Consider the following 22,340-nt stretch of genomic DNA (forward strand, 5'->3'; position numbering starts at 1 on the left):
TCGATTTCTTCTATTTTATTACAATGCTAATTTCCCTCTACGTAAGTGGGATGCCAGGAAATTAACTTCGAATTCAGAGGAGAAAGTTGGTAATTGATATTTTGTGAAAAGATCTTGCCTAAACAAGAAATGCCTTTGTTTTAATGACTGCCATTTCATCAAACATATTATATCCACTACATGCCCAGTTTTCAAGAATACAAATTGAGCTGTCCTACCTTGAACTTTGGATGTTCACTGTCAATTTGTCATGCACCAATTCTCCAGAAGATGAACGAGAATCTTACTGTAGTAAGTCTGTTTAGCATATCTTTTGCTTTTGTGTGTGTATTGGCAATAAAATGTAGTGTGTTGTTTGCCTTCTCCATAACATGTTTTATGTGATGGTTTAAACTGTTCGTAACTGCACCCACTACGTATTAAGTTGAATCAACATGCTTTAAATTAGTGTCATTTACCATGTGATTGAAATTTCACAATTTCTTTTGAAGTATTCATTAGCAGCTAACACTTTTTAATGTTTAGGGTATCTGCCACTTTTCACACCACACAGGTATTTATTGTTATCATTTTACTCTTAGACTGTAAATGACAGCATCATCAACACACTATTTAAGACAGCTACTCAGATTGTCTCCTAAATCATTTATGCATATTAGTGACAGCAGATGGCCTGTAACACTTCCTCGGGCCATGCCAGATATCACAAATTTGATTTGTTTCCATGTTATCACCCCAAATGATCTGAATGACAGAAGCGGCAAACTCATTAGAGACAAAGCACAAGCTCACATTTGGGAAATGGGAAAGGGTTAAGTCCAAGAGGAAATAATTTGGACTGTAACCTCAACTATGCGACTAAGGATGACATCTGGCATACTGCTGGGACTGGTCTTGATATTTATGTGAAGATTTGCACTATTTGTGAAGAATTAAATGCTCTGTTGGATGTGTGAAGGCACTTACTCAACTCAGTGTGGGGGGGGGGGGGGGGGGGGGGGGGGGAATCACAAATGCATATGACAGTTGTCGCCCTTCACATGACCATGCCACACATGGCAGTGTCCTTGTGTTTTCTTCCACATTTCTAAACATATTACACCTCAAACCCCCAGCAAATGTCATAATAATTGACTATCTCATACGAAAATATACTACTGAATTTTGCAAATTTCCTACAAAAATTCATTGACTCATTTATACAACAAACAGCATAAAAGTTAATACACTTTCATTAATGATGTTTTCAACAGTTTAACTAGAGGAGAAACCTTTTGTTTCAGTCATCTCATCTTCTATTCATTTGCAGAAGTTTACCTAACCTCAGAATGATTGCCGAGTCTCACATCTCAAATGGTTTAAAAACTTTAATATTATGAAATCATCAATTTTCTTTTGGGACCTTGCTCTAGTAATTGTCTCCAGATTTGATTTTAATATTTATTTAAATGCAAATATGTTGCTTAAACATTATTATTATTACACTTTCTTACAAATAAATTTGTGCAGTCCTTTCTTATATTAAACCTATATTTAAATTTCATGGCTTTAAAATGTGTTCAATTTCATCAACTCTGGCATTATCCTTCTAAGAATTGTTGACATTTCACTTTGTTTACTGCTAATCACATACAAAATCAGTAAACTACACTCTTCCAGTGTAAATTAATCCAAGAAATTCCCCGTTTCTACATAGTATATCACTAATCAAGTACGTCTGCCAATTAATTTCTTTTATTTCTGTCATTATCACAAAACTTATCTGACTGGCAGAGTCGTACTGTCTCTATCACTACCAGTACAAACAGGAACAATATGACTCAGCCAAAGCTGTGGCCTTTTTTACACCATATTTTAAATATGTGCAATGATAACAAGATGATTGTGTTTATATTTTTTAACAATGCCACTATGGCTTTATTATATTAGGGTATGTTATTAAGAAGATCTGAATATGGTCACTGCTGATAAAAACTGGTAGTCTAAGGTCCAAAGGATTTGTAATCATTGGTGGAAATAAAGAAATTCATTCTACACTTCCTGGACCACTGTTTTAATCCATGACCATGTCACAACTTGGTAAATGTTTCTGTTAATGCTATAATGTGTTCAAAGTTCTGAATTCTAGTGTATGAGCTGAAAGATAACACAGAAACCTTCAAAAGTATGTAACTAGACCTGAATATCATTTCATCATAGTGGCGTAAACTGAAAATTAAATATGTGACTCTCCCGAAACTGGCACTTTTTTTAAAATCAGATGGCTAAAGTTAAGTTTGAAAACAGCTACAGATACTTCACATTAGGCTACAATGTACTGTGTTCTGTAACATTATGACAGACAAATTTTTACTCTTTAAATATAAAAAATTCCAGAACCAAATCAAGCTGTGTTATGAAATTATTCCGAACTAACTAGTAGGCTGCGCAAAATTGGAACAGCTTTGACGTTGAGAACACACGTACTACCTAGAGTGCACAAATATAAAACAGAATTTAACTTAACCGGTTCAAAACTCAAAAGTATATACCGCTTCGACACAAACGGAATTTGTTGACAGTTACTGAAATCTTGTGCTATTACTAAGATTCTGTCATGCGTGTAACTAAATAAAATATTTTTACGTGCATATTATCAATAGCACATATTTAATTAGAAATTACCTTCAACAGTGACAAATCTTAAATCAGAAGTAGGTTATGAACGCAGCTTGCCTTCTCTTAGATAGGTCAGTGCACAAATTAAACTTCATGCTCAATGTCGTCAAGGGCTACATTTCTATGTCATTTCTCCGCACATTTTGTGCTTCAAAATTCATACACCATTTTGTAAACCAATGCAGTAGGACCAACTCAAACTGCTCAACCTCCTTGGTGTCATACAGATGATTTGTTAAACGAACGGATTGTCAAAACTAGTAAAACGAGGGTGTAGTAGACAAACCGGACCCATAAACAATGTTTACCTCATTTCAGTGTACTTATCGAATTTACAATTTCTCAAACTAAAGTAATATTGCAAATTATGTAAATTATGAAACTAAAACTATTTTCCTATCCCAAACGGAAATAGGTATAAATCTATCTATTTCTTATCCACGACAGTGAAAAAAATGCTTTATTACTATTACTGGACTAAAAGCTTAGTGACTATTGATTCACCACACCTACGCAATATCCGACCCGCAATGTGATTATCTTCGACAGAATCGCACACAACCACTGATATAGATCTTTAGATACGTCGGGAGAGACAAGCAAGCGCAGAATTAATGTTATTTTTGTCAGTCGTTCCACAACCTGGCGCACTGTTTTTTTAGCTTTAATATGCACCTGAGAACGAAATTGGGCCAGGATTCCAACAATGAGTTTAAAATAATTTAAATCTTGGCTGTTCACAATTCTAACATCAAATTCGTGCCCTCATAAAAACTATACAACTACTAATTTCCTGTAATTTTTTCACAAGTCGTTAAGAAATTGACACGAGATATTTGACATGGCTGACAACGAAATTTCCGTTTAATATTAAAAATCTCAAGTACCTTCTCGTGAAAGGAAATTGCAACTAGAGGGTACAATCTAAAAATTATATGAAACTTAAAATTTTAACTTCTTTTAAATACAAATAATTACGAAATACAGGAAAACTTTTTGCAGACTACAACAAAATACTCATTTATGTTTTCTATTGTCGAGAAATGCAGTCCAACTTCCCGTAGCAAAGACGACTACATACGTATAACGAATGTTGTTAATGGAAAAACGGTACCTTTCGGATATATGGACTTAAGCTAGTTCGGAGATGTACGCATGAACTTGCTGGCCTGATATCTCCCCTCGTTCTAGCCATATGAAGTAACAGTAGTCAATTTCTGTTGCAGTACTTGTTCGTAGAAAACGAAGAGAAAACAGTTTATTGGAAAAGAGGTGGTTCATTCTGTTGGTGGTGCTTGCTCGAGGGTAATTTCGGTTTCCTGTCTCATTAGCTATTCATAAATTACAACACGTCGTATTACACGGTATATACCAAACAAACGCGTGGCTTGAAACATCATATTTTGATCTTCGCGGTAGTTTTCACTTAACATGGCCGCCAAACAGTTACCAATTTATAGTCGCTGTGGAGGCGCTTCAATACGCGATGCTAAGGACCAACTTCAAAGAGACTATAACAAAATACTATAATCTCTGGATTATAACTGTAAGTAACTATAACCTAAAACACTAGTATTTAATTTTACTGTGTTTATATAGAATGTAGGTCAGAAGTGCCGATAATTTTCACCGTAATACGATCTTCGAAGGTGCTTAAAATGCAGCAGAGTGAAGTACTGGTGTAAAAATTGTTATATAATGCAAGCTTCCCCTATAAAGCGGAGACCACCTGTGGTTGTGGTTAGCTTTTATTTACAGCAAAATACGGTGGATAACGTGTATATTTCCTGCAACCTTCATGTACTCCGCTTCAGAAGTTAGTATTGTTTGAGGTGAACGTAATTGTAACCCATCATTGCTGCGGTAAAGTGATGTTATGCGTAAATGAAGTTTGGATGTTGATGGTAAACACTCGAGTAGCAATCACAACTCTTCCGATTTGTTTGATGTTCGTGGTGTTTCATGTGGGAAGCAACGATGCGGAAGTGCTAAATCTGTGTATGTGAAATAAAAATATGGTGGAATTTAGTGACGAAATTAATTTACGTGCTCTTGTAAAATAACAGGGATTATGATTGTGTGTGATTTTATACATCACAGGTGATCGTATGACTTGTTTTTCTATGTAATTCGAAAAAGAAATTGTTAGTATCAAATAGAAATATGCTAAATGATGTTCCATTGTTTTGTTATGGTGCCCTGAATGCGAATTTATAGCATTTTCATTGCTGTCCGATTCTGTAAACAAACAAGGCATAGCCATCAACGCGTCTTAGGGTTGCGTTGCTATTATAACTTGTATGTAAACGTTAATAACTGAATTGTTTAGTGGACTGCAACTCTTTTTTTAACTCGTATGGGGGAATTGTTAATGGTATTATTGAAGTTACCTATGTTGATGCGTTTGATGTATTAATTCAACAATTGTTTTGGATAATATGGAGCTGTTTTATTAATATTTACTGATTGTATCGTGTGCTGGCGTTGTTTTTTGAAGAGATGCATCACAGTGATAAGTTTCTGATGGGGAATTATATAGATTGCCCATTGGCCATTGTGTTCTACACACGCTTTAGGTGACTGTTAATGCTTTCATTTGTATATGTATTATAATTAGTTGGTTTGTTTACTTGAGACATCGCTTTGTATTCAGATATTATGAACTATCTCATTAGATGCCCTACTACGTTTCATGCACAATTCTAAACATCTTTCTTGCAGATAATATTTTAATTGTTTGAAGAAATGAAAATTTTTTGTTGTCACACTGAAAACACGTCAAGTAATAATTTTGTCAGAAGCTAAACATAGTTATATTTAAAATAGACGACCATTAATTTCTTAAATTGTTATTTTTTTGGAGTGTTGTCACCATTATTTGATGTTGTAAGAAAAAATAATAAAATAAGATAAAGTAATAATTCTTTTCGAAATTTCATTGATTTGTAAGGTTTTGTTGTAAGCTTGTGACATTCTAACCGTTAAGAAATACAGTATTTATCATCACTGAGGCTCATTTTGAAGCCAGTTCCATTGGAGATATGCAATTTGATTCTTCAGGTTTTGTTTGTGTGCTGTTTTTCAGAAATTTTAGTGTAGTGTTTTTCCTGTATTTCATTGGTACTCATATGCTTGTGTCTTAAAGATAACATTACATTTCCATTTTATATCACTGGAACTGGAGGGTACAGATGATATCTTACAAATTCAAGGCCACTTTTGATATATTGCTTCATCTCTTTCTTGATGTGATGGTTTTTGTTCTGATGTATGAGCCACTTTACATTGGGTGCAACTATTTGCAATAATGAAGTGTTTTTATGCCACATTTCATATTTCTTGATACAAAATATGCAAGAAACAAATTCCAGGGTACAGTACGTATATCCATCAACTTGAAATATGCATAATCTTTTAATACCCCAGCCCTTGTGATTTCCTCTCTTTGTTTTTGTTGGATAGGCTGTATCTCTCTGTTTTGATACTTAATTTTAGTGTAGTTTGTGTGGCGATTAATCATGAGATTTAGCATATGATGTGTGTTATTGAAGAGAAGCAGTGTTAACAATGTAGTCAGTGGCCCAATACTTAATTTTTGTTAGTGCTATTGTTTTGACCATATTATGAAACATAATCTGCTCCCGCTCCCTCTCCTGAGGTACTGTGGTCCCCCACAGATGCACAGTGAAAAGGGGGGGGGGGAGAAAACCCAGTCAGCTTGTGTTAAAAATGAGATGTAGTGTGCATGCTATCGAAATTAACTCACTGTAGTTGCGGCAACAGGGAAATGAAAGGTGACACTGAGGCCAGTAGTTTAAATGCCAAGATACAGTTTGTGAAGGGTAAGGGCAGGGTTGTCAAAACAAAATCATTGCATGTGGATATCATGGGATACAGGAACTATACTAGCCCAATGCTAATGTATTTGGTTTCAATATCCAACATGCAGAGATACGTCATGCCTACAACACTTAACAATTGCTCCCCATTTGTGGGCATAGGGATGTAAATATAATACCATCTTTGAGGTATTGAGGAAGAACTCCAGGATATGTTGGATTGTGTCATCACTAAAACTTCCATTACACAATGACCACCTATATACATTGCGTATGGAATTACAATTGGAATTTTACTCTGTCGATAAGAATATACTCTAGAGTAAAACACACACGGTGTATTGCAGTATTTCAAATGTAAAACAGGCAATAAATTTTTGTGGATAATATTTACAGCAAATGTCAAAATTTGCTTCCTCTTCAGTAGTGTTGATCCCAAATATGCACAGTCTTACAGTTCATTGCATAAGCACCATTCGTCTTTCCACCTTACCTGTCCTCCTCCCTTCCTCTCCACCCCCACTCCCCGTCCTCAGTCATCAACAACTATATGCTACAGTGACAGTTATGATGTCTGTTGCAAGTAATGCAAGCGCTCTCTCTCTCTCTCTCTCTCTCTCTCTCTCTCTCTCTCTCTCTCTCTCTCTCAAATTTGCATTGGATATAGTAGGATGTGTGGGTACAGATCTTCAGCTTTGACCAGTGAAACAGGAAACATGTTACACCTGACTGAAAACCATATGGCGACTATAACGTGACATAATTGCCGACCCCCCCCCCCCCCCCCCCCCTCTGGGCATAAGCTACAGGTCAGCATCACATTTGTTGTGTTTCACTAACATACTAACTGCTACCTTTTAACCTAAACTATGTCTTGGGTTAACTTACAGATCAGTTTGTCATCCCAGTCAACAGCTATTAACATTACTTCAGTGGCCAAAGCCAACAACTCATATGAAGGTTTCTCTTTACCCGTTCCTATGTAATATAAATAATAGAATGATGAACTCCATTGTATATTGAAGATATTGAGCAGTGGATAGACATTCACAACTATACAGTGTGCAGCCATCATTGCTATTTCCAATAGTGGTCATTGGTTGTGAGACACTGATAAATTTGAAAGTTTGCATACTTTCTTGTGTGTTGCCTAAAGATCAAGAGTACAAATCCTTACAGACAGTAAAAAATATATGTGATATTGTTACCATATGCCATAAGCTAAAATGTTTTCATTTTTCAAACAATGGAAAATGGGGTGGAATGTAACAATATTGTGAAAAAGAAAGTGGCTACTCACCATGTAGCAGAGATGCTGAGTCTCAGATAGGCATAACAAAAAGGCTGTCTATAGCTTTCAGCCAGTAAGGCCTTTGTCAAAATTATATGACATACACATTGACACAAAGACAACACGCACACGAGTGGGAGTTTTTGTGGGGGGGGGGGGGGGGGGGCGGGCTGCATGCGTGCGTTCATACCTATCTGTGACTCAGCATCTCCGCTATTTACATTTCTGTCATATAAAATGTTCTGTCAACTTGAGGTTCAGATTGTTCGTTCATGCTTTACTTTCTTGTATCACTGATCTTCCTATTTAGGCTTTCTGTAGACTGAGCTTGGAGAATTTAAAAGTTTAAGGTCCTCACTGTGTTAACATGTTTATTAAGTTTGAGAAAAGTATTATTATTAATGACATTCTTGCTACGTGGTTGCAATATTTAGGAGAGAAGGTGGAAATTACAGGTGTTAACTATTTTAAGCTGAGGCTTGTAATATAGACAGGATGTGTGTAAAATTACATCGCCTTTCTGGCAAATTGAGTCAGAGGCTAACACCTATGTGCCTGCCTTCTGTTTTCTGGATGTGTTGCAGCCATAGAGTTACATTTGCAGTCATCAATCATTCTTACACTCTGTTTTATTTTTCATTGTTGTACCTATCATTTTCGTGATAATACAGTGTTCTTTCTTGGTTTCAGTGATAGATGGTAGAACAAGTATCAGCCTCGCAGACGGGATTCTTCGTGCTGCGAAATACATCCCTGTGTCTCAAAGTTTTGTAGGCTGAATATATCAAGTGTTCAGGTAAGAGAATTTAACACCTTTGCTTGCAGTTTCTCTTATTAAGTAGAAAACATGGTATGTGGTAACAAATGATATGAGTTGTATGGTGTTTGTGTTATCAGACTGCTGTAAGTAATTTACATTTCGTAGCTTCACTGTTTTGTAAAGAGCAGTGTTACTGCATTTGTAAGTCATTATGTTCCATCCTGTTTCTATATGTGTGTTGATCTATTTCCTATCCCGACTGTGATAAATTTGGGGGTGGGGAGAATTTAAGAATATATTGACAGGGTCAGTTAGGGGAAATGGAGGTAGTGTGTTTTTCACATTGGACAAGAAACTCAAATCCTTTCAGGTAGAAATTGAAGCTGCAGGTGAGACTGTGTTGGCAAGACTTAGTATCAGCAGTGGGCATAAGACGGTAACTGGATCCTTCTGTTGCCTACCACACTCCCCTGTCTTATAAAACCAAAAACTTTAGAGAAACCCTCAGTTCTCTTGTACATAAGTTCCCCAGTTGTACTGTAATCATTGTAATGATACCGGGGGGGGGGGGGGGTGTTGGTCATTAATCACCCGATAATCAACTAGGAAACTTAGTTTTGTTAGTACTACCTAGAAGATTTAGTTCGGAACACGACTCATGATGGAAATAGATTTAATGGCAAAAATGGACCTGACCTCTTTGAGGATGTCCACTGACCATGATCCACTATCACAGTAATGATTACCAAAGTACAAAAGACAACTAAAATAAGTAAAATGATGTATGTGTTCAGTAAACTAGATAAAAGGCATTAGAATCCTATGTCAATGATGAACTTGAAACTTTCAGCATAGAGTAGGAGCATGTAGAACAACTATGGCTCAAGTTTGAAAGGATAGTTGATCATGACTGGATACATGAATACCTAATAACACATTAACACTCCATGATACACAGACACTGTGAAGAAACTTCCAAAGAAACAGAGAGTACTGTGTAATAGGTGTTAAAAATATCGTAGGGCTGTGTGTAGTGAGATGCAGAGTAAAGTGTGTATGGGTGTGAGAAGAGCAATATGTGAAGCCTTCGGTGACTATTATAGCAGACTACTGTTGAATGATCTTCCATGAAACCCAAAGAAATTCTGGTCATATGTAAAGGTTGTTAGTGGCACCCATCATTAGTGTCCAGTCTCTCGCGAATGAGAGAGGAACTGTAACTGAGAGTAGCAAAGCAAAAGCTGGAATGCTTCATTCAGTTTTCAAACGTTCCTTTACCAAGGAAAGCCCAGGAGAATTGCCCCAATTTAATCCTTGTACCACTGGAAAGATGAGAAATAAGTGGTGGTTTCAGTGGTATTGAGGAATAGCTGAAATTGTTAATATTGAACAAATCTCTAGTTCCTGATGGAAGACCTGTCAGAACCTACACTGAATTTACGGTGGAGTTAGCTCCTCTTCTAACTATAATCAGTTGTAGATCTCTTGAACAAAAAGCCATCCCCAGTGTGGAACAAAGTGTGGATCTCACCAATTTACAAAAGGAGTGATCCATGAAACTACCTTCCAATATCCTTGACACCATTTTGTTCAGAATTTTAAAACTTATTCTGAAGTCAAACATAATGAGGTATCTCAGAGTAAGCTCCTCCATGTCGACCAGCATGGATTCTGAAAACACTGATCATGTGATACCCAAAGGCGCACTTGTCTCACATGGCATACTGAAAGCTTTGGATAAAAGCAGTCAAATAGATGCAGTATTTCTTGATTTGTGAAAAGCATTTGACTCAGTACTACAACTACACTTGCTGTCAAAAATATGATCGTATGGGGTATCAAGAAAAAATTGGGACTGGGTTGGGGGGGGGGGGGGGGATTTCATATTTGCCCCAGGAAAGTCTGTTAGACTGTTTGTGTTCAAGTTATATGTTAATGATCTTGCAAACATTATTAATTGTAACCTCAGTCTTTTTGCAGATAATACAGTTATCTATGACTACTGTCTGAAAGAAACTGCATAAATTTTCATTGACAAGATTTAAGTGCTGCAAAGTTTGGCAACTTACTTTAAATATTAACATTTCTGATGTTATGCACTTTACAAAAATGGGGGAGGGGCATATCATTCTATGACTATAATATCGGTGAGTCGCAGTTGGAATCGGCCAACTCATATAAATAACCAGATTGCAGTACTCTGTAGGGATATGAACTGGAGTGATCACATGGGCTCAGTTGGTGGGAAGCAGGTGGTAGTAGATCTTGCCTTGCTGGTAGAGTACTGGGGAAGTGCAATCAATTTTCAAAGAAGAGTACTTACAAATCTCTTGTGCCATCTATTTGAAAATACTACTCAAGTGTGTGGGGCTTTTACCAAATAGGACTAACAGAGCATATTGAACGTATACAGAGGACAGCACGAACAGTCACAGGTCTTTTTCGTCTCTAGGGGAGTGTCACAGAGATGCTGAAGAACAGGGCTTGCAGGCTCTTGAAGGTAGATATAAACTATACTGCGAAAGCCTACTACCAAACTTTCAAGAACTGGCTTTAAAGGCTGATTGTAGAAATGTACAACAACTGCACACATAATGCTCACTTGGGATTGTGAGGACAAGATTAGATTAAATGCACCGTGCACAGAGGCATTTAAACAATCATTCTTCCTGCACTCCATATTTGAATGGAATTCGGAGAAATCCTAATATCTGGTACGATGGTACGTACTATCTACAATGCACTTCAGTGGTTTGCAGAGTATAGATGTAGATAAACTGAGAGTATTTGGAAATTTATGAGTTCTTAATTTATACCTGTCTTGTAGCTTCCACGTATAGTCTAATTTTTATTTTGCAGATCATTGTTGATAGGTAAAGAGTGGACTTGAATGTGCCAAATAAAACATATGTATTCTATTAAATTTCCAATACAGAATGTAAAAAATGTAGCTCTTTGCAGTACAAGGAATATTACTTGTGGTTTCCTTCTTGAGTTTTTTAGCTGATGTTACACGATTTTGATTTTTCTGATGTTTCACCAGCATGAATGGCTGGCATTGTCACAGCTTCATTCTCCATTGCTGGTGGTAAACTGGAGTTGAGCTCTCAGCTGGAGATTACCTGTACCTGTTGTGCCAATTATTTGTGAATTTCTATGACTTTTCTGAACAAGCGAGCATGGCTGCCCTTCTCTCCGGCAAGAATTTCTGTTTGCAAATTTTATTATATGGCTGGTCTACACGGTCCATGCTCCGCCATGGCCAATTTCTCCACCTAACCAAACGTTCAATACAATTTACGTTTAGAGATCCTCGTGTTGATGGATCATCCTGTCATTTCCGCAGTCTTTTTCCACATGCACATGGTATGAGGTATATGCCTGACATTGCGAGTGTGGTCCCTTTTGCCCTTTGCCAACCTGAGAAACACTTTGATCTTATTGTTAGATTTGTAATAAGTCTTTTTACTTTGTATGCACAAGGATTCTGTGCTTATGGGATGTATGGCAGAAAGGCCATACCCATCATAAATTTAACACTTAGCAAAATGACACATTGGAAGAAGTAGTATGTGATATGACCTTTCTGCCGTACATCCCCAGGGTGATGCACATAATTGATTTTGTTTTCTACAAACATGCCATAAAGATTATTTAGAAATCGAGGAAGATGATCAAAGAGTGTCTCATGTCAGCAAAGGATAAAAGGGATCAACTTCCAATGTCAGGGATAGACTACATACCATGTACATGTGGAAATGACTTAACAATCCATCAACATCAGCACCATCATACATTAACAGTATTTCAGTTTGGGATAGATAAATAAATAAGCTGTGGAATAACATGCTCTGTGTAACACCAGCCACAAAATAAAATTCATTGACACAGAAGACCTCACTGTGGAGAAGAGTTCCCAGGCCTACTTTCAGGAAAGCCATAAAAATCGGCAAACATGAAAATAGCTTCAACAAGAAAGAGGAAAGCTTTGAGATAATGGATGTAGATTCCAGTGCTGCTGTGAATGACCATTGCAGATAGCAAAGGGAGAACCACAGCAGTAATGACCAGAGAAAAGTCCTCAGACATTGGTGGGACAGGTACATACAGTCTCTAACCATGACCTCAACTCCAGTCTGCCACTAGCCATGTAGGGTGAAGCTTTGACAATACCAGCCACTAGTGCCGACAATGTATCACAAAAATCATTAAACAAACAACGACCAAAGAACCAAGACAGAATCCAACAGGTGATATGTCAACAAGTGGCCACAAAAGTCTCAGAAATTTGTAATGCAATAGATGTCCCTTTTTCTCAGTTTTTGAATCAGGGGAAATGGGTATCAGTGTAATAAATATAAAAAAACTGTTTTAAGTAGGCTTTGGATTTAGTGTGTATAGAACTTTAAAATTATTTGTTCGACAAAATAAGAAAAATGCCGCACCTTACTTCAGTTGACCCTTTTTGCTGACTTCTCATTACACTTGGAGAGAGAATTTTTGATCAGAACACTATTAATTACCAGTGACCACCATCTAAAGAAAGGGTAGTGTTTACACTCTTGTTATTAGCAATGGGGGAGATATTTACATCAGTACTGCAGTCAAAAGCCATATTCAGTTAGAATGACATTGCAAATTGTGATTATAGTTCTGCATCAGCTGTATAATATTGCAGAACTAATGAAAATTTGTTCTGGACTGGGACTCGAATCTGTATTTCCCACTTTGTCACAAGCGGTCACCTTAAACGTTCAGCTATCTGAATATATAGTGTGAGTACAAGGGAATGTAAACTCGGGGACAAATGGAGATTCTGGCGACTCCTGGAAGGTGTTTGGATAGTCTAAACATTTATGGCAACCACTCGCTACAAAGCTGCAAAACCTGGGTTGAGTCCCAGTCCCACACAAATTTTCATTTCATCTGAAATATTCTACAGCTAATGTGGAACCATAATCACAGTGATAAAGTGTGTATAAGGATGATGATGTCAATAAATTATGAAATATGCATATGACCTGTAATATAGGCTGCTTGATAAAAATCCGCTATATAAAAGAGTGCATTAGAGGCGAGACCGTGTGATCTTGGGTAAACCATTTTTATTTATCAACAACATCTTTAACATAACAGAGATACATCGACCATGTAATTACCACAACAATGAGAATGATCAGCTCTTTTACATATTTTTAATTGTGATTAGCATAATAATTATGTTGCTTACTGTCAAGAATATATATATTTCCGCCTGCATTGTAACAAAATGAAATACAAAGCTTGTGCTTACTCACTCCTTTCCCTCCTGAAACGTCTAGTGAATTTATCATCTTTCTGACATTTCCATTTGGACATTTGAGTGCTTCAGCAGTTTTCTACCAATCACATTTCTTTTCCTTCAGCATTGGTGTTGTGGATCTCTTGGATTCCAGAAGTATTTGTGGTATATACAGTCTACTGTCGGCAAAATTACATTCTTTTCATTGCTCACACAACTCGTCTCAATACCAGAAGTAGAAAAGATAAACGAAAAATGCTTTCTCTACAGCTAGTGCTGAAGCCACTTTATTTCACATAGTAGAATGTCAAGAAGGAAGATAGGGTGGAGGAGGTGCAAAAACAAAGAACCACACCTTGTGAAATATAAGTTAGGTCTTTGACATTGTGGAAAAATCTCTTAGAAAGCAAACAAGCAATTGAAGTAGGTGGAGATGAAGTAAAGGTTTATTAGATCTTAAAGCTAGAAGGACAATAAAAGCCACACACATTTAGGAGGACCAGTTCCTATCCAAAGTCTGGAGTGGGAAAACACTGGATCGCTATTCAGGAGTAGAAGGATTCAAATTCTGGCACAGCCATTCTGCTTTTAACTGTACACAATTTCTCAAAATCAGTCAGTTAAATACCGAAATGGTTTCTCTTAAAAAGCAGTTGTCACCACCTTCCTCATACACTTGAGTTAATTTTCTATGTTTAATTTTGTTGATAACAGGAAGCGTTAAATTCTTACTGTTCTTCCTTCCACAGCTATTGATTAAGATACCGGTAGCTAGAGCAAGGAAAGGAACTGATAAAGAGAGATTGCTTTTTCATGTGCTTCCCCTTCTCAGTAGCCATATAATCACTGCCTTGGTGTTACGTAAGATACAAATCCACAAAATTAAATATTGAAGTAGAGTGTTCTATTAGTAATCTGGGACATAATCATTTGGTTTGTATTGTGCTTCTGCACTGAAAAGGGATGTTTCACTTCTTCATTGCCTACAAATTTTGATAACTGCAAGGTAATCACAGCTTATATAAAAAAAATCCCCACATCAAATCTTAGATTTGTGTAAACATTGTTTTATACAAAATGTAATGTCATTTGTTGACTAGCTTATTGATCTGAATATTTAGAATCACAATTACCTGTCAGGCTGTACCTTTTTAAAATAACTTTGATTCTATATGGAACAGAAAACAAGTACTTAGCATCCACCATGACCGTATATGTTGCAAGACAGTGAGCAGTTCAAACCAGTCTTTTTGTTCACAGCTATTTTATTTTACAAAGGCTGCAGTTTAAAATACTAGTGACTTTCACTGGTTTGCTGCTGTGTGTTGCATTTGGATTTTTCCCTAGTACTGTTTTGTAGTGTAGTTCTGTTGTGCTGTTCCTGCTGTATATTTTCCATTCTTCCTGATGTATATCTTCCATTCTCGCAATCCTCTTTCCCACGCCTTTGCTAGTTCCCACACTGAGCCACGTCATTTCTACTCTGCTTTTCTTACACTTAGCTGAACATTTTCCACTCCAGTGTCCCCCCCCCCCCCCCCCCCCTCTCCCCAATCTCACTGGACTCCCTCATGTTTATTATTTGCACTGTGTGTGTTCTCACTGTACTCCCTCATGTTTATTATTTGCACTGTGTGTGTGTGTGTGTGTGTGTGTGTGTGTATTCGCAGTCAGTCATTAACATGGTGAAGAAGTATAAATTTGGTTTATGCACTGAACTAGTTGTGTATGGTGTGGGCACTCAGTTCATATCAGTTCGAAATCAGTAAAGATTGAAAGATGTCAAAGTCACTAGCATTTTTGTGCCTGGGGTCTGCCAGCCTTAACAAACAATATTGTGCAGTAATAACGTTGTCATTGCTGAACGTTCTACACCATTATGTAATTGCCATTGTTGAATGTCCTGCCTCATTTTACTAGGCCATTTATACCTGCTTACTGTACAGCATGCTAGCTTGCATTGCAAGAAGATGAGTCAGACCCTTTGCCAAATTAATGACCATTGATTTGAATGTATTCTGAGGCATTTATAAACACTTGTTTAGGCAGATCCTGGACTATTCATCAGTCGTCCCCTCAGAAAATATGAGACACAGACAGTTAAAATACAATGACACTCAGAACAGAGTTTATACGATTCTTCACAAACAGGTGACACACATGACTTACCTTTCTTAGGTAAAGTGATGACTCTGGAGACGGGAGGAAGGGCATCTGGTCACTAAAGTTGACATAAAAAGAAATTTGCTAAATCATGAAGGTTAGGTTAGATTAAAGTTTTGAACTGTACAATGAGATAGACACTAGGAAAGAGAGAGATATTCAGGCCATGTAGAACACATGTTAAAATGTGCGTCTGGGACTGAAAAATAAACTGTATATTAAAATTGTTTTAAACACCTTGTGAAGCCATTATTGGTCCACTGTTGGTACTACTCTTTACCCTTCACAGTTTGTGTGTGGTGGAACTACTCCTTATGCCCTTCCTTAAAATCAGCTAAGGGAAAATGCACACGATATATTGTGTTGGTAATAAAATTTCAGGTACATTAAGCAGGCACATGTACATTGCAGTATAAGCATCACTTTGCTCCTGCAGATGCTTCACAATAAATTATTGCAGAAACTAGAACAGCAAAAAGATAACTTCATCTTATTCACTTCTGTTGTACCAAGGCAACTCACAAAATGACAGAAGATTCGTGAATCTTCAGTGATCTCCTAGTACTCACCATATCTCGACAGATACTGTTCTCTTGACCTATTGAGAGAGGCAACACAGTAGGTAAGACAACACGCTACCGCATGTACACATAACAAGGTGGCAGGACGATGTGTTCTGTGCAGAGAGAAACAGAGAATGCCCTGTGACATCACCAGTGTCCCTGTCTGATGCCTCACACTCCGTCACCTACCTTGATAAGTTGCAATGCGGGGGTGAGCACTACATCTGGCCTCTGATTCTGTTTCCGACTCTTTACATATTCAGAAAACTATCGTTATTGCTTCTTAATGTAATGCTGTAGTGGCTAAGTAATTTCACTATACCCACAGTAACGTGAAAATAAACGCTAAATGTTCTGCGCTCACACTGATGCACATGTTCGAGACAGGCACATCAGTATGACGCTATTGGCTGGAGCATCACATGGTGTGCTGCTCGATGCCACTGTGCATCATACATTACTCACCTTTGTAAGTGCACACTGCTCTAGTACACCCTTCGACCACCCAGATTTGGGTCTTCCATGATTTCAGTAAATTGCGTCAGGGAAATGCATGCATGATTCCTTAAAATGGATGTTATCAATTCCCTGCATTAGTATTGTCCAATTTTGTATGGGGTAAGTCTCTAATGGCCTCAAATTGATCTATTAGAGTTGCTACTTCGTGGTGAAAGATAGTGGTGAATTTTATTGTTTTGAAGTGACATAAACATTGTATTCTAACTGTAAAATTGCATAGATGAAGTGGTGGTACTCACCAGTCATTGTCTTTCATGTAATTTTATTGTTTTTTAAAATAAATTTCCTTTTTGATGTAATTATAACATCATTAGTGTTTGTTGCTATGCACTTTTTAGTAGAACCTTTTTCAGAAGTAACATGATTTGAACTTAAAAAAAAAAGTTTAAATTTCTGTTGATTTAGATGAAATATTTACATGACCATATATATTGAGAAGTTATTTTTAAGCAGTAAGTATTTACGTCTTTTATGGTGAATTTTTATAGATTTCTACTCATTGTTGTGACAAGCACAGCAAAGAAGAAAATTACACTGCTAGTTTGCTTAATAAGCGGAAGTAGGCAGTCTTTGTGCCATTGGTGTGCTGTCTCTGCCAATTGCTAATCTTAGCGATAAGAAAATAATATCTATGATAACTTTTTTGTAACCATAGATGGCCGCCTTGTTTGTTTATGTTTTGCTAAGTTTGGGCTGTGCGAGTGCTATAATGAATGATGAAGCACTTTCCAGTCCGTCCTGGGAACTACATGAAATACCTTGGAGTGGAAGGCTCACTATGTTCAGTGTGAGCATCAAAATACCTTCTGCAACATTCCTCCACATAGGACAGTTGATGAACGGGTTGTGGCTTATTTCCTCTCTTAATACTATTGTCCAAAACCTGCCAGGCTAAGGTGTGCACATTGTCTATACCATTTGTTAATTCATTGCTTGCTGCACTCCAAATCACTGAACCATTAGAAGCCAGGAGACAAGGTTTTGCTTTGCCTCTGACCCTTGCCATTTATAGAAATCAAACTTAAATAATACCATGTGTACTGTTGTAGTAGCCATTACACAATGATTGTCTTGTTTTCCCCCGAGAGGGCTTTGTTCTGTTGACTAGAATGAGAGTCTGTTGAATGTGGATGTAGTACGAGATGGGAACTTCTGTTAGCTCATGAAGAGTGCCCAGTTGGATGTTTTAATGCTGGGGCTATATTATAATGCCTGCAGACAGTGCAAATAAGTTGTTGCAGATATTGACAAGCTTTGTATCAGTTGTTGAATGATTACAATCATGTGGTTAGTATTTCTTCCCTTTTGCTAATAACTACCTGTCTCCAAACTTTGGTTTATAATTTACAAAAGGCAACCTTTGTTTTCAAATAAGCTGCCCATTTGAATCAAAGAAACAGTCATATAACAGAGTTTCATCATAACACCTTGCAGCACAGCTGGTGTGATTTATTGTTCAAGACTGAACGGTCCCAGAAATATGCTTTACAACTATTAGAAAGTTTGAAAAAGATAATGAAAATGGATATGTAGTTTAAAAATGAAATAGTTTATATTCATAAGTACCAACTTATAGTGAGCTCTTGATGTTTACACACTTCGTTAATCTCTTTTTTTGCAACTGAAAAAAAAGACCAGAGGGAGAGTAATAAGTATAAGTTCTTCAAAAAAATTTGTAGCAAGAGCTGTCAGAATTACTGTGTCTTAACCAGCTGGTTGTGCACCATCTGCAAAGACTGGAGGTCTAGTTTGGATCCTTGCCAACCGTTTTTACTTTATTGTGATAGTTCATTTTACTATAATCACAATTACAGAGTGAGAACACTAATTGTGGGAGATTAGAATTGATCTGTTGCTTCTGTGAGGAAATAAATGTGCTTCAAAGAACTTCTAAAAATTCTTTTGTAACGAGCTATAAACCTGACAAAAGATACCGAGTCTGAAGATCTAGAAAAAAATAAATGAACAAGGTTTTTTGTGAGGAGTTGCTGAAACTTCATCTTTCATTAGAAGCTGGAAAGGCTTAACCTGTAACAAATGTTGTTCCTTGAGCAAGTATCTTGTCATTTAATAAAAAAATAAAGTATGCTCTGTGTATATTGAACTGACAGCAGATTTATGTAAAATATCGGGCCATCAAGTGAGGAACTGTCTTTTCTTAGAATAATGGTTTGACCTTTTCAGTTTTGAATTTTGCATATTATTGAGAGGTGAAGTATTGCTGTAGTAGTGAGGCATAAGTAGAATTGGTATATTTGTCAAAATACGACTAAGTGTCAAGATTTGATGCCAAGATACATCTTTAGGCATGGTAGTGTTCATAAATGGCAGAAATGTGTAGTTTTTTTTTTATTATTTATTTTTTTTAGTAGGAACAAATATGGAATCTTTGAGATTTTAGAAATTGTTGATTTAGTGGAGTGCCAAAATTTGTGCAGTGAACTTAATTTCAGCTGCACAGTGTCAAATGCTTCCTCAGCTGCACGGTGCCATACACTTCTTGACAAAAAAGTGAAGCATGCAGAACAGGAGTAGGAAAACAAGTTTAAAGTTCACAGGCTGAGAGAGGCTAGGTGGTGGTATTTGTGTGGTAACAAAATCAAGTCAAATTCACAAAGAAATGGAAGTGTGAGTCCACTTACCAATATGTTGATGCACCCTCACTGGCCTGGATGATTGCACTGATTCAGTTGGGAAGGTGGTCATAAAGCTATTGTGTCCTCTCCTGAGACAAGCTGACCCACAACTGTTGCAAGTGGTCCATGATGTCCTGGATATTGGCACTCGGACTAGTTGACATCTGAGCTGGTCCCACAAATGTTCTTTCGGGGACAGATTGGGGGATCTTGCTGGCCACGAAGCTACCTCAACATCATGCAGAGAGTTCATGTAGACATACTATGTGTGAATAAGTGTCGTCCAGTTGAAAAATGACACCACAATACTGTTGTATAACATATCACCTGAGGACTCAGGATATCTGTGACATGTACTGTTGTGCCTTCAGAGTTCTTCAGTCACTACCTGCCATGACCTGAAGTCATACTTGATGGCTCCCCACACTGTGATGCCAGGAGTAACACCGCTGCATCTCTCCAGAACATTGGAAGACGGTGGTCATCCAGAGTAGTGCAGAACTGCGATTCATCGCTGAACGCACTGTGACACCATTCATAAGCAGTCCACAGTCCACACTTCCCAGTCACAGCACTACTCCAAATGCAGTTCTTTGTGTGGTGGTATAAATGGCAGCCTACGTATGAGACAGTAATTCTTTAGTCTGGTTGTCCTAATCTCTGACCAGTGGTGTGGGATGACAAAGAATGTTGTGGGGTAGGGTTCATTACTTGTTCTCAGATGGCAAGTGTGGATATGAAGGGGTTATGAAGTGATTGGTGCTCAGTGTGGTGATCCTCCCTTGTGATTGTCAGGTGTGGTCAGTCGGAACCTGGATGCTGAGTATGCCTGCCCTCATGTTCCCATACTGTCCAACATCTGGTCTCTCTCACAGTGAAATATCTGGCCTCGGTCATATTGAAATGTCCCATAAATCTGCATATTGCATGATTTGATCAGGCAGCCAAATGGAAACCCACAGTGAAATTCCTTTCAAACTCTGTCAGGTGCTCATAACACTATCTCACACGAGTACACATCATTTCCTTGTACTTCACAATGATCACATAATGCCTTGACGCTGTTCACACATCTTGTATTTAGTTCCCCGCCCAGTAACAGCACTAAGCACAAAAACTGATGCATACTGGTGACCATTCTAGCTGTCCCATAGAATTGCAACTCTGATCATTTACATACCACGCCGAAGGCTTATGCATTTACGAAGCTACATTTGCATGTGACCATGTAGTCTGGGGTGCTTCACTTTTGACAGGTGGTCTGTTTTTTCTAATACTCCTTTAAACTTTGTCTTGGATGTGTGAATGCTTTCTTATATTACGTATTGCTTAAAAATGGGCCTGAATTAGTCAAGTGCCTCAATTCGAATATGTAATACAAAAAACAGAAGGATATTATCTGTTGCTTTAGTTTCTCATAACACAGATACCATATAGGGGGATCTTAACTAGTTCTATTCAATTAAACAAAACTATTATTTCCTTTCTGCAACAACAGGGAGACAATGCCTTAATTCTGTGTTACAGTGCCCTTTTAGAAGCTTAATGAAGTACTCAGAATAGTACCACCGCTCTACCCAGATTTACTAAACATTAAGCAGTTGGGTAGCATGGTAGAATGTTTTCATATATGGTGCACTATCTGACCAGACACATTATCCTATTCAAATTTCAGTAAATTTGTTTGTGATCTTTTGAAAAGCTGTTGGAAATTTGTAAACAAAGTAGAAATGAGAAAGAAACCTTTTTTTCAGTGATCATTATTTCAATGGGAAATTTCACATGTGAGATGAATTCTGCCTGCATTACAATGTTGAAGTGCTGGAAATGTCTAATGTACCTGGAATGTAATCAAGAAATAACTGTCTTCATCGTATGAAATATGATGGGATATTAGAAAGCATTATATGATCGGCATTCGGACACATGCTGCAACCAACTGTTCCACCAATGTAGAATGATATTGTGGGATTTCCACTGGCGATGACAACGTGACTTCATAAATTGCGCATTCTCCCACAAGCGTCTTATTGGCTTGGTTTACAATTTTTTGATTATGTGAGATCCAGAGAGGTTTTGAAATTCAGTCAAATTATGTAGATGGAAAAACAGTTTTCAGTTATTCCACAATCAAGTCTTTTCACCGAACTGTTCTGTGCACAATGACTATTCTACTTCTTGTGGTGAATTGCACTCGAAATAAATCTACAGAAATTTATAGTCTGCATCCGAAGGTGGCAGTAGTGAAACTTCTCAGTGGTATATTTTTTTGACCTCAATTGTGTGTGTGTGTGTGTGTGTGTGTGTGTGTGTGTGTGTGTGTGTGTGTGTATATAAAACAGAAAGAAACTTCCACATGGGAAAAATATATTAAAAACAAAGATTCCAAGACTTACCAAGCGGGAAAGCGCCGGCAGACAGGCACATGAACAAAACACACACACAGAATTACGAGCTTTCGCAACTGGCAGTTGCTTCGTCAGGAAAGAGGGAAGGAGAGGGAAAAATGAAAGGATGTGGGTTTTAAGGGAGAGGGTAAGGAGTCATTCCAATCCCGGGAGCGGAAAGACTTCCCTTAGGGGAAAAAAAGGACAGGTGTACACTCGCACACACACACACACACACACACA

General features: G+C 37.5%; 2 protein-coding genes across 10 annotated transcripts in view; one reads left to right on the top strand and one right to left on the bottom strand.

The window, feature by feature from the left end:
- The window catches only part of LOC126365975 (guanine nucleotide-binding protein subunit beta-5), a 180,606-nt gene extending 176,753 nt beyond the window's left edge, over window positions 1-3,853 (bottom strand). Inside the window, exon 1 of one of the 5 annotated variants that reach the window (XM_050008777.1) lies at window positions 3,773-3,853. In XM_050008777.1, the coding sequence (XP_049864734.1) occupies window positions 3,773-3,853 (81 nt within the window). Of the gene's footprint in view, window positions 1-2,664; window positions 2,892-3,167; window positions 3,226-3,772 lie in introns of those variants that run through there. The other 4 variants (XM_050008780.1, XM_050008782.1, XM_050008778.1 and 1 more) reach the window with 4 other exon arrangements.
- A 145-nt stretch (window positions 3,854-3,998) lies between these two features.
- Window positions 3,999-22,340, top strand: part of LOC126365974 (bromodomain-containing protein 3-like) — a 94,878-nt gene continuing 76,536 nt past the window's right edge. For 2 of the 5 annotated variants that reach the window (XM_050008773.1, XM_050008772.1), the window contains exons 1-2: window positions 3,999-4,204; window positions 8,479-8,584. The gene's annotated coding sequence lies outside the window, so the exon portion shown is untranslated. Of the gene's footprint in view, window positions 5,235-8,478; window positions 8,585-22,340 lie in introns of all 5 variants that reach the window. The other 3 variants (XM_050008775.1, XM_050008776.1, XM_050008774.1) reach the window with 2 other exon arrangements.

Source organism: Schistocerca gregaria, chromosome 4 (genome assembly GCF_023897955.1).
Source record: "Schistocerca gregaria isolate iqSchGreg1 chromosome 4, iqSchGreg1.2, whole genome shotgun sequence".
NCBI lineage: Eukaryota > Metazoa > Arthropoda > Insecta > Orthoptera > Acrididae > Schistocerca > Schistocerca gregaria.